General features: G+C 51.1%; 1 protein-coding gene across 1 annotated transcript; it reads left to right on the top strand.

Moving 5' to 3' along the window:
• Nucleotides 1–13,824: 13,824 nt before the first annotated feature.
• LOC131258962 (ichor) lies at nucleotides 13,825–15,810 on the top strand. Its single transcript, XM_058260366.1, has 2 exons — nucleotides 13,825–14,500; nucleotides 14,537–15,810. The coding sequence occupies exons 1-2, from the start codon at nucleotides 13,828–13,830 to the stop codon at nucleotides 15,808–15,810; spliced, it is 1,947 nt and encodes a 648-aa protein (XP_058116349.1). The 5' UTR covers nucleotides 13,825–13,827.
• Nucleotides 15,811–16,565: the final 755 nt, after the last annotated feature.

Here is a 16,565-nt window from a genome sequence, read left to right on the forward strand (position 1 = left end):
ACTAATTAGCCGATTAGCTGACCAACGTCCATTCGCCGGTTACCCTAATGGTTCCTTCTCCTTTCGACTGACCACTCGTGCATGGGGCTTCAGCAATGCCTGCACGCTGCTTGCAAATAAAGAACCCTTGCGTTGCCGGAGACGAGCCTTCCGAGCAGCCTTCCGGAATGCTACATTACCGCCAGCCCGTATCGCACCGGACCGTGTCCCGGTTTATCCACGGACGAATAGGCAATCCCCGTTAGAAAAAGCATTTAAACATAACTGCACCGACACGCGGACCACGCTGGACTACATTTCACGCCAACAGAATCGCGCGCGCCCACCTTCGGTACAGATATTGTTTATTTATTTATTTCGTCTCCACCCCGAGACGGTCGTTTCCTAAGCCACCACCCCCCGAAAAAAAACCATCAAAAAGTGCCTGCTGCATTCGAAACGGTCCGGTAGGGCACCCACATTTAATTTCTCCTCCACAAAGGGAGAAGATGGGTGGTTCAAATTATACAGCGCCTTCTTCTGAGGAAGCGACGAACGTCACCCGGCAAACGCTTACCCGAAGAGGGAAGGGATCGTCATGAATGAAACGGGATTCGATGGTGAACATATTTTGGCAGCTCCCGAATCGTGTCGCTTTTTCACCTCCCTTCTCTCTCTCCCCCTCTTTCTGTTTCGGTCTGTTTTTATTTTACGGTCGACATCGTCGTTGAAATCTCCCGATCTGGTCGTGCATTTTTTTTTTCTCCTGTGCATTATGCGATGATAAAGCACCATAATCACCCCAGGCCTGATTCCGGGCGGGCAGGGAAGCGCGTCTTCCATGTTGGAACAAACAAAAAATCCCCAAATCGAATCTTATAAATTTTAATTCTTACCCCGCACCCCGGCTTCGGAACGAACGCGAACGAGCGGTTCCCGTTAGGAGACGGGCACGTTCGTTAGGCACGTTTTGTGTGACGATACCGTAGAATGATTCCACCGGAGACGGGCTTGGATCTTTGCTGAGCCGGGGTATCGGGTGACTACGGATTTTCGAAGATGATTGGTAACTCGATAGAAGGAATTAAACGTTCCATTTTATTTGACTCTTCCTCCGTTCGGGTTTATGGTGCACTATGGTGTGCGGTTATGTTTGCCAGATTTGACCACGCATCACACGCACACGCACATTTGAAAATGTTTCCGTACATCCTTCAAGGCGAAACGTTGAATTGTGAGGAAAAACAGAACCGAACACATCCTCAAACGAAACGGATCGTTCCTCATATTGGCGGCACGCGTTTAACGAGCGCCATCGTAATTGATTCGTTGCGGCAAACTTTTTTTTTCTTTGCTTCCCACCTGCCCGGTCGGCCTCTTTTGCTCTGTTCCCATTCGCTACCTTCCTGGGTTTTCCCCCCTCTCCCAATTTGCCTTTTCCAAACCATGGCGGCAAACGGTACGCAAAAGGGAAGCGCGATAAAAAAAAAAACCTAAAACAAAACAAAAGCTCACACGCATTATGTTTTACTCCAGAAAGCATATGGTATCAAGAGGACGGGTGGGGAGGGATGGCACAAGTTTAAAGCAGTCGAGGGGGATGGAAGCTCCCAGTGGATGGGAGCTCTTTTCCTACCCGATGCTGTTGCGAGGAGGCCGATAATTTCATTAGCTCTCCGACGGTATGCGCGTATGTGAAGCTACGGGCGAGCATAAAGCACGCAACCGCGAGCAGCATAAGCGGCACCGGGTGTGTGTGAACCCACACACACACACACACACACCTAGCACACTTGACCTCATAATCCAGCCGCCGGTTCAGGCGGCTAGAAAGGGGGGAACTTTTGGCCTCGACCGTGCGCGAGGGTCGGGAGCGCTTTTCGAGGTCAGCCGTTCGGTCTCCGCTTGTCTTTTGCCTCCGCTTCGTCGTCCATTTGCGTGATTGGGTTGCAAAACCGCTTGGGAAGGTGCGTACTCCACTTTTCCGGGCGCCGGTTGGTGCTTGCAAGGGCGCTTTCCGACGACTCCTAGTGCAATTTAGGGGATATTAAATAATACTCCGAATTGATAAATTTGATTCAATCAAAACGGGAATTTTCGAGCAGATTAGAGTCAGTTTTCATTTGGGTTTCCACTAGTCCTTCAGCTCAACATACACTTTGAATGTAAAATTGTTGCAATTCCAAGACAAATGCTTCAAGTTGCACACAAATTCGAGCTTGAATTTTCCACAACTGTCCTGCATTCCATCCAATTGTTGACACTAATGAACTAATCAGTGTGTGTCTCAAGGGTTCGTGCCATGCGCTTCATAGTCCTTTTTTCCCTTTCGGCTCAATTTTCCACCAATTACCTAACGGTTACGTTTCCCGTTCGACACGAAGCGTGCTGCTTTTGGGCCTCCCTTTCCTCGCAATGGGTAAAAGAACGTAAGTCGCGTCGGAACGTGTCACTAGCGTGCTGGCAAGCCCTTCACGGGCGGTTGTGGGCCGTAAAGTGGGCACGTCGAAATTGGCCGATCGACTCAAACCCCCGTAATGGCTGTTTTATACCAGTCCTATAAAAAAAATGAAACGGGGACTGCACTCATAATTATTATAATTCGATCGAGCAAAGGATCGAATGTTGATAGTGGAATACAACGGCTGTTCTCGTTGGAGGATGATTTAGTGATCGTTTTTGATTTATTTTCCACTTGGTGATCCTCTTTTGCCAGCGTCCCCAAAAGAATACCATGTGCAGCAGTGTACAAATCAAACTAAAATAGTTTGTTTCGTACGACGATGTGTAAGTTAATTAAATCAGCACGCGACTACCCCTTCGACTTCGATGACGTTAGCTCATTTTATTTCATTTCCTTTGGCCAAGCCGACGCTGCACCTTTTGTCGGTCGGCTGTTGGCTAGCACGGACGATGCAATTTATGAGCCAGCAAGGTCTAAGAATTCGATCCGAAACGACCCCTCCGCATCGACTCTCCTCCAGCCCCGGGATCCATCAAATAATAAAGCGAGGAAAAGGCACCCGGCACGCAAGGTAACTTCAAACGCCTTGAGCGTACGATGAACCGGCGATCTCGCGCCTCGCCCATTCGAGGCATCCTCCTAGATCCGATGCAACTGCTAGGCCCGAGCCGTTCGGAAATCCACCGACCGATCGATTCCGACACGCCAGCAATACGGTGCGCGCGGGGCCAACGCTACGCACCATCCGTGACGATTCCGAAACCGGTTCCGAAAGTGACGCCCGCCGCGATGGCCGCAAGCGACGAACCTTCCGCGCGCACAGGCTCGAAATCACGCTAATCGCTAACGGACGCGAGCCGTACGCCACGCAACGGTACGCAACATTTTGGCAGCCGTACGCTTTTCGGTTTGGTTTGGTACGAAAATTAATAAAAAAAAAAGAACACACCACTCCTTTCCGAAGCATTCGGCGGCGAAGGAAGCGAATTAAAATGCACTCCGCCATCGGTGTCTTCGCTGGTTCGGGGTGTCTGTTTTCCTCCTCGCGTTCCTCGTGTTATGTTTTAAAGCATCGTCGGAACGCTCGGATCGGATCCGCTAGATCGCAGACGCCCTTCGGGATGGTGGTGAGCGGTACCAGGCACCAACACCATTAGCGCATCGCCCGATGGCGGTAATAATACTAATGATTGTAATAATAGAGACATGGAAGTAATAATGGTTCGCTGATTTTTACGATCGCCAAACCCGTCCCCTCGTTTCCGCCCCTTCGGCCACGTTGTGCCGATTCTGATCGCAGCAGGTTGATAATGTGTGTGAGTTTTTTTTTTGCCTTCACTTTGTCTCTTTCTCTCCTCGATTTCTCAATGCCTTCTCGATTTTATTTTTGCTGGGCAATCCTTGAAGAAAAAAACAAAACACATTTCTTATTCCGGCAACAAGCGACGAACCGATGACTTGGGTTTTGGCACGCTTCAACGATGACGCAGCCAGCGACAGGCACGCGATCCGTGTCCTATTGCCAACAGAGTCCACCCTCTACCCCCCGCTTGTGCGTCGTGGCTCGATGGCTAGCGGTAATAATTGATTTTCTTATACGGTGTCACACATAAAAAGTGACTTATGTATGTCTAGATGGGATTGGATGGCCTTCCGCTTCACTTATGCAGATCCCTAACTCCCGCAGGAATTTAACCACTCCGTTATCCCGCTTCACGAAGGGTAACAAATGGAACATACTCATTCATTTCGCACTCGACAATCGATTGCAAAACGTGCATCGTGCCTCAGGGCTCCATCGCGCCTAATTGCTTCAACCGAAAGCGTCGTCAAGCGGCCGTCGGTTGCGGCGCAGGCCAATCAGCAAGGCAAATTAATTAGCACCACATTAGAACGCGCCGCTCGTTGCGTTCCGGTGCCGGGTCGCTGCATGCAACGTTATGATTTTGTCATGCGCGGGCCGCACTAATGAGATGCCACTGAAATACACGTTTCGGTGCACTATTGGGCAACCCCGTCACGGTGGCGTTGAGTGCACCGTTCGAGCGAACATTCCAGCGGCCCTTGCTCCTGTTCGGTGTCACATCGTGCCGCTGGATGAATTAATTGGGTAAGAATTATAAATATCATCATAAGAAAGATTACAACACAAATCTTCAGGAAGAATAGGAACAATGATATGACATTTGTTTCGTTTCAAAATGAGGGGATGAAACTCTCCCGAAGCTTCCCATCATCAACCTCACAAATCAAAACACCTTTCAAGAATATAATTTCAATTTTCCATCTCAAATAATGAACCCTCACGAATCGCTCATTCCGCCTAGACTACAATGTTTTCCATCTTCAAATCCACACACAACATGATGATGAAATGACCCGAAACGAATCCTTCTCATCGCCCGCTCTAGGCGCACCAGTTGATTCCTCATTTATTGCCCTTTTTATTCACGCCCACCCGGGCCGAGATTCGGTCCGTGGTTAAGCTACCGAGGATGCCGAGGACGTGCTAGGACTGAAATATTAATCATCCTCCCGGAGCATCCCTTTTCCGACTGCAAGTCGCGTGATCCTCGCCTTCCAAACAACGAGGGTGAAAAGCATCATCCATCAAAGCATCGTTAAGCGTGATGACAGGGCTAAGTTCACCTGCCGGGAGGGGTGCGGTTTGCCGGGTGAGGGTGCCTCGGTACAAGTCCACACGAATCGAACGGGCCCCTTTTTTCGGGAAGCATTCCAGGTTTCGCTTCTGATTAATTTTTAATGAACCCTCCGGCGTACTTCGGGCGCCGCCACTAAAAGGGCATGAAGGAAAAACTGCCTCCACTCCTGCCTCCCGCCACCCCGTTGAACTGGTTGGACGGTGCTAAAAGTCTACCTGGTTGCCACTGGAACAAACATCTGGAGTGATTAATGAATCCACCCGATCGACCGACCGGTGGCGGTCCAGTGGACGAAGGAAGGAAAACAAACGAGGCTTCCGGATGCGCTGGTGACAGGTTTTAACCCTCCCGGCAGGTCAACATACGCGAGGGCAGGTTTTTTCCCCGGCGTATTCCATTAACTTCCGAGACCGGTCCTAAAAGGCGGCCCTCCGCTGTAACGCTAACACATTGACCAGTTTTTCCGACCACCCTTTAGGGCATCGGAGTATCAGCTTGCATTCGAGCCAGGCTGCGGCCTCCATGATAGGCGCGAAGGTTAAGATGTTGGAAAACCCCACCGAAGCCCACATACACGCATCAACGCCACGTTCGGTCACGCTCTGCTTAGCGCACAGATTCGCCCGGTCTCGGGCGGACGCGTCGCAATAAATTGTACAACATTTCCCAAGCCACATTTCATTAACGAGCCAAAACGGACGGAGGCTTTCCTTCGCACCGTACGCCCGCCACTGTCATTGGTGGGATATTGCTTGGCTGCAGACACCGCCGGGAGGGAAACCCTTGGCTTCGCTTGGCCCCAGACGGTGGCCATTCGGTGGCAAAACGATGACGGACAAATGAGTTTGACTGATTTATGGCGGAGCGGATGAACTGGATTTTGCGCGACGAGGCTGAAGGGGGTGCGGGCTCGGAATCGTGCACTGTTGCAAGCATTAACACGGTTGTCTGATGGGGCATGAGGCATCAAAACTACCCATAAAAATGTGTTAGTTTAATAAAGAGAAGTTTAGTTTACAATATGCAGTACTTTAATTAATTTCAGCTGAACCATTCCTTTTTAGCATTTATGCCAAACAACGTCTTTTTCATAAAGGAAAATAGGTAAACAAAGAGTCTCTGCATATCTCTCTCGTACGTTGAATCGAAATGCGAAAATGAAATGCCAAAATTCCATAAATCATCATCGAACGAAAAAGACTTCAACGCTGGTGCACACGGGGAACCCTGGAGTGACCCCTTCGTTCGGCTTCGGTCGTGCCAAACGAACGTTCTTCTGCTGTGCGCTTATGGTTTCTAGTAGCGGAGGAAAGCGAAAAAGCAGACAACAAAAAGAATTAAGAAAGAAAGATAGCGAATGAACTGACAAAACCACGAAAGCCTTTCGTTGCTTACTTTGTGTGTGAGTTATTTAATCTTTCGTTTTTTTGATGCCGCTTCAAAATTCATTTGGCCCAACCGTTTCAGCTTGCATGATTCGAAATAATTCGCACAAAGGCCTATGTGTTGCGTTCCCCCCACCCCTCGTACCACATGGTGATACCGACGGAACTTTAGCGAAATGTTTCTCACGATCACGCCAACCAAAACCCCCGTTCCGGATGGACCCCGGAAAGGTGGATTGTCTTCGAACGTGAGCAGCAAAAAAACTACCCCACTCTACCCGCGGGGTTAAAGTTCTTCTCCCGTAGATCGAACCCGCGATCCCGGGGGCTCGGTTTGGGTTCGAAACGATTTTTCGATGCCTTTTTGAATTCGGCAACTTGACCCACATTCGACTGCTTGGAGTCCCGGTTGGAGGCTGGTCGGAAACTTCGGGCCCGATGCCGGAACCGTGTTGACCTTTTAATGTGCTTTCCGAACACCCTGCCCATCCCCGTCTCGCCCAGCGTCGGCGCTGACTTGGAGGATCACCTCCGGGCGAAATATGATGATGATGATGATGATGATGACTGCGACATGCAGCCCAGTGTATCGTGTGTTGATCATTTTGTTTATTCCCTCTTTCTCTCTCCCACCCCGGACCGGCTTTGTTTACCTGTACATGGCCTGCCTTGCCGAAAATATGTGCGTGCCCACGTTTTTGCCTTCCGGGGTTCGGGGACCTCGGTTAGCCCGAAACCCACCCGGTCAAAATTGGTCATTAAAGTCAACTGAGAAACAAACCATAAAAACCGCCCGATAGCAAAGCCGCCCGAAATGTAGGGTGTTCTCCTCACCTCCCAATTCCACTTCCCTGTATTTTTGAAATTTTTATTTTCCACCAATTTAAATTCTGTCCCCAGACCGGCCCGAGCAGGGTTGCATAGGGATTGGTTGGCCGTAAACTACGAGTTGAACTACGAGCTGACAAAAAAGGGCCGAACCGCATAAACCATCCCCATCGGCGGAAGGGATTAAGGAAGGAGCCTCACAGATGGGGATTTTAAATCATAAAAAAAGCATCGCCGCAGGGGGAATTAAATTAATGAGTTGCTCTGCGCTGGATAAACTTTTCTTTAATGCTGCTATCGGTGGAAATAAATCGAACACTTTGGACGGTCGAATAAAAAGCGAAATCTTTTCTTTAACCTACCGACCATCGTTTACGATCTTCCCCCGGTGAACCTTATAGATTTTTCTATCCCCCCGAGCCCATTCCGCCGTATCGGGTTCCAAAGTTTCGCAGAGAAATCGAGCCGGTAAACAAAACATCCACCCATCAAGCCGGACTAAACATGGCTTAATTGAAATAATGTGTTTATTTTAATTTTCGCCCATCATTCACATGCAACGTGCGGAATGTTTCCTTCTCCTACTGCCACCCGATTTACATACCGGCTCCTAACGGTTTCGAAAAAGAAAGCGAATAGGTTCCTCGACCAGATCGCGCCTTGCACCGCTTTCCTACCCCTCCTACCCGGGCCGGCGCCACCGAAAAAACCGAACCCAACCCACATCCCAAGACGGACATTTTCTAACGCGCGCGCGCTCGTGGAATATTTATGAACGGCGACACTTTTTGCTGCGCGCGAACGTTTATTTGTGTCCATTCTTCGCGAAGATTAAAAATAGCTCCGCTCACCGAAAAACTTGTTTGGCAAGGAGCTCTTCTAGCGATTTGCTTCTCTTCTCTTCAGCGCGACGTTATTTTGTTGTAGTCAAATGACTTTGTCGCCACATGATGGTGACATTAATAAAAAATGTGGTACGTTGACATCAACATATTCCTCCCGAAAGGTCAGCACCCCGATTGGCAAAGGTCAGGCTGGGTTTCGGGCAGAAGATGTTGGAAATTTTGAGGAAGAATAACGCTTTGATGCAACGCCTCCCCTGTGCGGGAGTTGGCTCATCGTTTGTTGGGAAACTTTAAAAGTGAACCGCAAGTAATATCAACTTTTGAAGTGACAAAAAGGTAGCTTGTTTTCCAATTTCGTAAGCTCTCATTCAACCAACCACAAATTTCAAATTTTAAACCCAGCCATGTGCATACTTTAATCGGTTACTTGGGCACGACGGACGAACGAAGATGTCGGCAATTAGCCTCCAGTCACCTCAAAACCTACAACGCACGGCACGGATTGAGCGCCTCATGCCAGATGCTCACGAATCGTTCATCGAAATTATTAGTGCACACATACACACACACGCTGTGCAGCTGCTGCACCGACGATCAATCGATCGCGCTCCGTGGAAGCAGCCCCAGATGAAAACCGGGAGGAAAAACACCTCGTCGTGGAGCGGGCCCGGAAAAAATGGTAACATACTTAAACGTACCGTCCCGGGGCCGGTCGGCATAGCGCGAAGTCGAGAAAAACATATTCCATAAACATAACAATTAGCACACCAGCCCAAAAACCTGCATAGCAACGGACCGCCATATGGGGCCGACGGGCAAACGAGAGCACAACACACACCATCCTGGTCGTCCTCCTCCAGTACCAGCATCACCATCATCTTCTTCATCATCATCATCATCATCATCGAGAGCAACAACAACATCATTTAGCATCATTATCGTTCGAGCTGCACGGGAGGTACGCATGCCTCGGGCGAAGAAAGCATAGCGAACGAATCGGAAGACGGAAATCTCAAGAAGAAAAGTGGGGTTGCGTGCAGCAGGTACACACACACACACACGGAAACACGGACACGATCAACGATCGAGCATCATCAAACGCGATCGGAGGAAAAATGCGCCCCGCGCTCTTGAATGACAATCGTGGACGCAATTCGTTCTACATCGGTGCAGGTGTGAATGGAAAATCCATTGACAGTACGTTTACCTCGGGTTTTATATTTTTCTTTTCGTCCAACACTGGCGACGGTCAGCGAAACATTGTTCAAATATTTTTACAACCCATATCAAAAGTCATTCATGTTTCTACATGCTAATTTGGCGCCCAAAGAAATCCGTTTTTAACATAAAATGCAGATTAAAATGCGAATCTGCAACATTATCGTCCTGTACGAGAGGCTAAGTCCGCGCTGTGGAATGCGCGACAAAAAATCGAAACGGAGAGCCCGCTTTTCCGGGAGAGACTGAGAGGATCGCAAACTCAACCAAATCCTTGCAATCCTCGGCACGATCGGTTCAGCAAAACGCTGAAGACGGACCGATCTGCTCCGACTCTTTTCCCCATCGTTTGTTGTCACATCCTCCTTCTCTCTTGCGAACTACACCACGAACCTTTTTCACACTCAACTGTGTGTCTCTCTCTCTCTCTCTCTCTCTCTCTCTCTCTCTCTCTCCATCGCTGTTTCTCGCGATTCGTCAAACCTCGCGCAGATCGCGTCTCTCGGTCGCGACTCGTGCCCCGCGAACGCACGCCTCGGAAGTGTGTTAGCAGGTCTCGCGAGTAACGGTATTTTTTGTTGTTGTTGTTTACTTTCGCCCTCCTCTTTGCGCCCCGTTCGCTGCCGTTTGCGTGCGTATGTGTGTGTGTCTGTTGATGCCAGAGACCCGTTTTCAAGTGCGGTCAAGTTGTGCGAGGAACCGTGGAAGCGCGAGGGGAGTACGTGATTTTGAAAAAATGATGGGAGACAAAAAATAAAAGCTTCCAGCCAACGCGTAGGCTGTGGGGAACCGCACGAAAGACTTGCGCGGCAGTAACAGTGACGAACCCGTTTTAACCAGCACAAAATCTTTTTTGGGCAGAAGATAAAATCCTAAATTTTTATACATTTTATTTTGAAAATTTTGCTTTATGATTTGAAGAATAATTACTGAAACTTGGAAGTGTTCGCTAATGAATTTATTTAAAAGTAGAAAAAAAAACTAAAACTAAATACGTCTAATAAAAATTCCTCGATCGAGCATAATGTGTCAAATTTACATTTTAACGAAATCCTTTACAAATACGTGTGACTGTTTTAGATGCTTCCCCTCGGAAGTCGACAGTTTCATCCGTGAACTTGCACTGCTGTCACAGTTTGGTAAGGTCACACGCATTCAACCAGACATCCATTTTCCAGCCACCATTTGGCGGATCTTGCCTCCGGTGGGCAGGTGGGACTGGGACGCGAAACCGGAAGGAGAAAAAGCACAATGAATGTCGGCAAAATTCTTCATCCATACTGGCCGTCGGAATCGGATTGAAAGCGAATTTTCCCGTTTCCCGCCGTCCGTGCCGAACATTTCCACCGTTCCGGATGGACCCTTTTCCCTTCCCCCTTCGCCTACACACACACACACACACACACATACTGTACAGTACTGGCAGTGTGCTACCGACACGCTCCCCTGGAGGCGAATTTGTTTCCCGTTTCCCACCGTTGCCTGGCCCGACGGTGCCGCGGCGGAGCGGCGAATGGAAAAACCCGAACGTGGAAAATAGGTCAATCGGCGACGGCGAATGGCCATTGCCGCGAATCGCATCGGCCTCGGGAGAGGGGCGGAAAGAGAACCATAATAATGCTTTAGGAATGCTTCGCAGACCAGCACCAACACTACGCAGACGGTGGAGTCGATTTTATGGAATGGCGTCCCGATGGGACGTTAGTAGGGAGAGTGTTTCTTTGCCCGTACCTCTTGGTTTCTCCGATGCCGCCACGAGATCAGTCAGTTTTCTTTTTTTCATTTCCCCATTCTTCTTTCGATCCCAGTGTTGCTACACTCATTAGAACGTGCATCGGTTCGGCCCCTGCCTTTGCTCCTTCGTGTGCCGACGAACGTCATTATTTTCGTAATTATTTGTTGGCAGTTTTCGATTTTCATTTCCTGTGGGCGCACGGAATTTTACCCGGCGGCGGTCAGTCGACGACTTTCGCTATCGCTAAGCAGCAATATCCAAAGTAAAGCCTAGGATTACTAGTATAATTACTTATTTTATTGTCTTTTACCGTTTCGTTAACTGGTTTTTAAAACAGCAAAAAGGGGAAGATACCTTAAATCTGAAAACATATAATTTATAATTTCATTTACGATTTATGAGATGTCTTTGAAGTCATACAGCAATGTTCAAAAATCCAAATAAAAAGAAACAAACTAAAACCAAAGTTGCTAGGACCAGCTTTCTTGTGATTCAAATGGAATCAATATACTTCAGTCACATCCCGACCGAATCAATCAACACGAATGCGAAGGCAGCGCGAATCACATTAACAGCTTTCTGCGCTAGCTTCCCCATTTTTCGTCCGGTCAACATAAGAATGAAGGGCTAAGAAGGAAAAAACCAGCACGTACAAATCACCACCCTGCGCAAAAGCGTACACACATGAAACGGAATCGCAAACAAATCCACGCGAATAAATTCCCAATCCATCAACGCGAGCCCAAGACAAATCACTTCGGCCGACGAGGTGACAGTGACGCAGTGGGAGCACTCCATCAACCCCCCCTCTTCCCCTTGGGGGTAACAGGGAGGGTTGCTCGCGAAGCCAACGGACACCATTGTCCCGTTGCACACCGGTGGATTCGAAAAAACGGGACGCTTTTGTTTGGTTTCGCTTGTTTGACGTTCGGATATATGGTGTTTGCTTAACCACGCGACGACAAACGTTACTTCCTTCATCTTCAGCGCGACACTTGCTCGGCGCAGCGTGCGAAGGCACATCTTCAAGCCTGCGCTTCGTCAACCTCGGAGCTGGGGTTGCGTTTTTGGTGTCGCATGCAAATGAGCGACACTTTAGCAATACGCACGCGCGCCCTCATATGCATCCCCGGGCGGGCGGCGGGGAAAAGAATGGGACCCGTAGAAAGGCCAAACAGACGTACACAAACTCATGTGATGTTCCCCATCGGAATCGGGAATCGGACCAACAGCAGCGGCGGTGGTTGTAAAGTGCAACGATAGGTCACGCGGGTTGGGAAACAAACGAAACGAACGAAACGAACGAGCGCATCGTGTCGTCATATGCGGAATGCGTTTAGAAGCGCACGCCAATGTGGAGGGCACTGGCGCCCGGCACGAACGGGTCGTCCACAAACCTACATTCGTTTCTGGGTTAATAAAACGCCGCGCCACCCGAGCGTTCCACGGGAAAACACTTTCCAGTGGCAGACGACAGAATTTATTCCCACTCGTCCCAAACACTTCCTACTAATCCGACCGTGACTTGAGCCGGCTGAGGGGTTCAATCGGGACGTTGTCGCCATTACGGGTGCCGAATCGGTGCCACACCAAGCTGTGACAGCTGTCACCGAAATGGTGTGACGGTACGCACTTCTGAAATTTAGAGGAAATTAGAAAAAAGGGGGAATTCTGGGATCCACGTTTTCCATTACGTTCGCTGCTCATTCCAGCGATCTGTCATGCGTGAGGAGCATTGTTTGCGGTGTTAAAATGTGTGTAATCTCCAACAAGAACAAACCCGACGGCAGGGGTCAGCCTGCAAGCGGGAGAGAATTGCATTGGCAGGTATAACAAGCGCGGGACGCGTTTTGGTGGGATTTATGTACTCGACCTACTTACCCGCCAGCTAAACTCTCCCCGGGGATCGATAGTATTCTGTAGTGCACGGTTGTTTTAAATATTCTAATGCGTACGACAAACAATGGCACAGACTCCTCCTCCGCCAGCGCCGTTCCGTTTGGTTCCGAAAAGCAACGTAAATAATGACCAAAAAGCAACAAGCTCCATCTGATGGGAATTTTGAACACGCAGTCATCCCAGGAAAAAGCAAACTTCACGAATAATTTGTTTAAACATTGTTCAACCCTCAGGCTGGTAACAACGAAGGCCCGGTTGATGGATTTAGGTTGTTTTATTAGTAGTATCATGTTCATTTGCATTTCTAAAAGCATCGAAAACATGCCAAACGATCAGTAAGTATGTAATTCGATAGTTTGCTTATGATGCATTTCTACTATTCTACTCTAATTTGCTTAGATCAACCGTAGCAGTACAATTTAGACATGTTTTCCCCAAGTATATGTACATCTTTAACTAAGTGTGTCCCTTCATTTTCTGTCGTTTGGTGTCGTACACAGGTTTGGAGTTATGCGTGAGCAGCCACGGAGGACACTGACGGAGGATTTTCAACACGTCGTTTGTTCCTGTCACACGCGCCGGGCCTAGGCTGGAGCCCAGGGGCGATACCTTACACGCGTGGACGCAGGAAGGGGCCTTCTTCTGGGGCCGAACGGAGGAGCAACCGGAGCGACGGAAGGCCGGTTGCTTGCGGAAGGTGAAGTCCTGTAGGGAAGCGAATAGAAACAACACACGATAGCGAGAGAGAATCAAGGGAGATAGAGAGTGACAGAGCGAGAGAAAGAGAGAGAGAAGCATCCTTTCCACCCCGATGCACCTCGATAGTATGGTCAACTGCAAGATGGGCTCGCAGAACGATTCGGCCGAGGTGGAGAGTCTGCTGATGAGCTCCTGCTGGAACCAGTCGAGCAGCGTGGCGGACCAGTACCTGCTCGACGGGCACAAGCTGCTGCTCGAGGCCGAGCTCGACTCGCTGCCGAGCGACGGCGAGACGCAGAAGAGCTCGATGGACGTGCTGGAGAACCTGCTCCTGAGCTCGTCCGCTTCCATCAGCAGCAATGGCGGTGGCCATCCGAACGGTGGTGGTGGTGGCGGTGGAGGAGGCGGAGGTGGAGGCGGTGGAGGCGGAGGTCTCGGGGGAGACGTGAAGCCGCTGCCATCGTTCACCTCCTTCAACACCGGCCACCTGTCGATCAACGGGATCTCGGGCTATCACTATACAGCGATCGCGCAGCGGCTACCGGAGGAGAACAACAACTACACGCAGAACTCGTACACGCCGAGTGGGAACGGAGGGCACCTGGGAGGTGCCAGTGGGACGACAAATGGGACCGGAGGAGGTGGAGCTGGCAGCAACGGCAGCTCGCAGAACAACTCCGGCGCCAACGGGGGAGCCGGAAGTGACAACAACATCGTGTCGTCGACGTCCACCTGCCTGCCGGACTCGGTGCTGAACCCAGACGGGACCGACCCGGGCAGTGGAGGCGGCGGCGGTGGTGGTGGAGGTGGAGGTGGCGGAGGAGGACCCTGCAGCTTGCAGAACGTGAAGCTGTTCGCCGACGGGTCGATCGACGGTGGCAAGATCTACAGTGCGCCCGCTGACAGCTGCGTCATGAACGGCGCGGACTCGGTGTCCGGCGCGCGGATATTCGTCGACACGAAGGAGCTGTCCGAGTACGACATGAGCTCGATCGAGGACATCGCGGCCATCATCGGGTCGGCGATCGCGGACACGACCGTGCCGAGCAGCAAGGTGGAGAAGGAGGACGGCAACGACACGCGCGACTCGTGGATGGACCTGGACGCGTGGATCGAGGGCACGTGCACGGGCGTGCAGGACGGCAAGCTGATCGTGACGCAGCAGGACTCGCTGAGCGAGTACATTCTGCCGACCTCGCCGGTGCACACGTCCTCCGGCACGACCTCGACGCTGCAGAGCCTGCTGACGCACGGCTATATGCCGCTGCTGCAGAACCGGCTGCAGAATGGGCCGCCGATCAAGCTGGAAGCGCCAAGCTCGACGTCCTACTGCGGCGAGCTCATCTCGACCTCCACTAGTCCACCGGGGTCGGTCGTCTCGACCTCCACCGACAACCTCATCCTCAACGGACGGTACCTGCAGAGCCACCACCATCAGCATCACCATCAGGCCGGCGGCCACCACGGGCCGCACTTTGGCCTGGGAGCGCTCGGTGGGGGACTCAAACCGGACGGCCTGTGCAGTCCGGAGCTGGGCCTCAGCAACTTCCCGCACACGACCACCACCACCTCCAACTCGTCCTCGTCCGCCTCAAGCGCCAGCAACTCCCCGACGACACCAAAAAGTAAGCGACGGGCGCACAGCAAGTCGCAGCAGTCGAAGCAGCAGCAGCAGGCACCTCCAGGCGTAGGACTTTGTCCATCGCCAGCGACAACCCTCTCCGGGCAGCAGCACCAGCAGCAGCAGCAGCAGTCGTTACAACAGCATCACCAGCATCAACATCCACACCAGCAGCACCAGCAACACCAGCAGCAACAGCAGCACCAGCAGCAGCTCAACGCACAGTCGCAGCAGGCGGCGGCCCTCAGCTTCCAGGCGGCGAACGATCTCAGCGGACTCCTCGGCAAGGAGAAACCGGTGCACCGGTGTAACATCTGCAACCGGGGCTTCCTGAACAAGAGCAACATCAAGGTGCACCTGCGGACGCACACCGGCGAGAAACCGTTCCGGTGCGAGGTCTGCGCGAAGGCGTTCCGCCAGAAGGCCCACCTCATCAAGCACCAGCAGATCCACAAGCGGATCGGGCGCGATTGACCGCTGGAGGCGGTGACCGACGGGCCCGAGGGCTTGGTGGACTCGTACGCCGGCTACGAGCCGGGCGAGGAGTACCACGAGCCCGACGACCTGGACCACGACCAGCAGTCCAGTCTCGCCAGTCACCGCCAGTACCACCGGTCACCGTTTGTTCCGGCGTTCGTTTGAGGAACCTCCCAGGATCCCGCTGGATCTGTGCTGGGCCGAGTTCTCCTCTTTTCCCAACTCCAGGACAAACGTGAGTTTGACGTGCGGTAGCATATAACAAAGATACAGAGTAACACGCGTACCTCAGGAGATTAGTAAACTAGTGCTGGATGTGGCTGGCTGACCCACACACACACACACCGCCACACGGTGACACAGTGTTTGTGCTGTGCACATCATAGACGGCCTTCCGAAAACTATTTATTTGAGCCCCCCAGAACGCATCCTTGGATACGCGGGACTTTCTTGGGGGGCGTTGGATGTTTGGAGCTAGGCCGATTCTGTATTATTAACATTACTTACTACAACCACCCATCCATTCGCGGACCAATGTTCCCTGGCATTGGTTAACGTTAGAGTCTTCCGATGTATCTTGTAGTAAGCAACCAGATCGGGTTCAGAGCGTTAGGCAAAAGCGGTCGATCTAACATGCATAAGCTTAGAACAAAGGTACGCTACGCGATGTTAAGCTAGATATTTATTCCTTACTAAATCGCTGCGGCATTGGCGCACCGTACGCCGTTATGTACGCATCGATCCCTTAGGTT

Source organism: Anopheles coustani, chromosome 3 (genome assembly GCF_943734705.1).
Source record: "Anopheles coustani chromosome 3, idAnoCousDA_361_x.2, whole genome shotgun sequence".
NCBI lineage: Eukaryota > Metazoa > Arthropoda > Insecta > Diptera > Culicidae > Anopheles > Anopheles coustani.

Bases quoted from the DNA above. Each gene is read 5' to 3' on its own strand.
- LOC131258962 (XM_058260366.1), top strand. From the start codon at position 13,828: ATGCACCTCGATAGTATGGTCAACTGCAAGATGGGCTCGCAGAACGAT. The intron at 14,501-14,536 runs GCGGCGGCGGTG...GAGGTGGCGGAG, and splicing joins GACCGACCCGGGCAGTGGAG to GAGGACCCTGCAGCTTGCAG.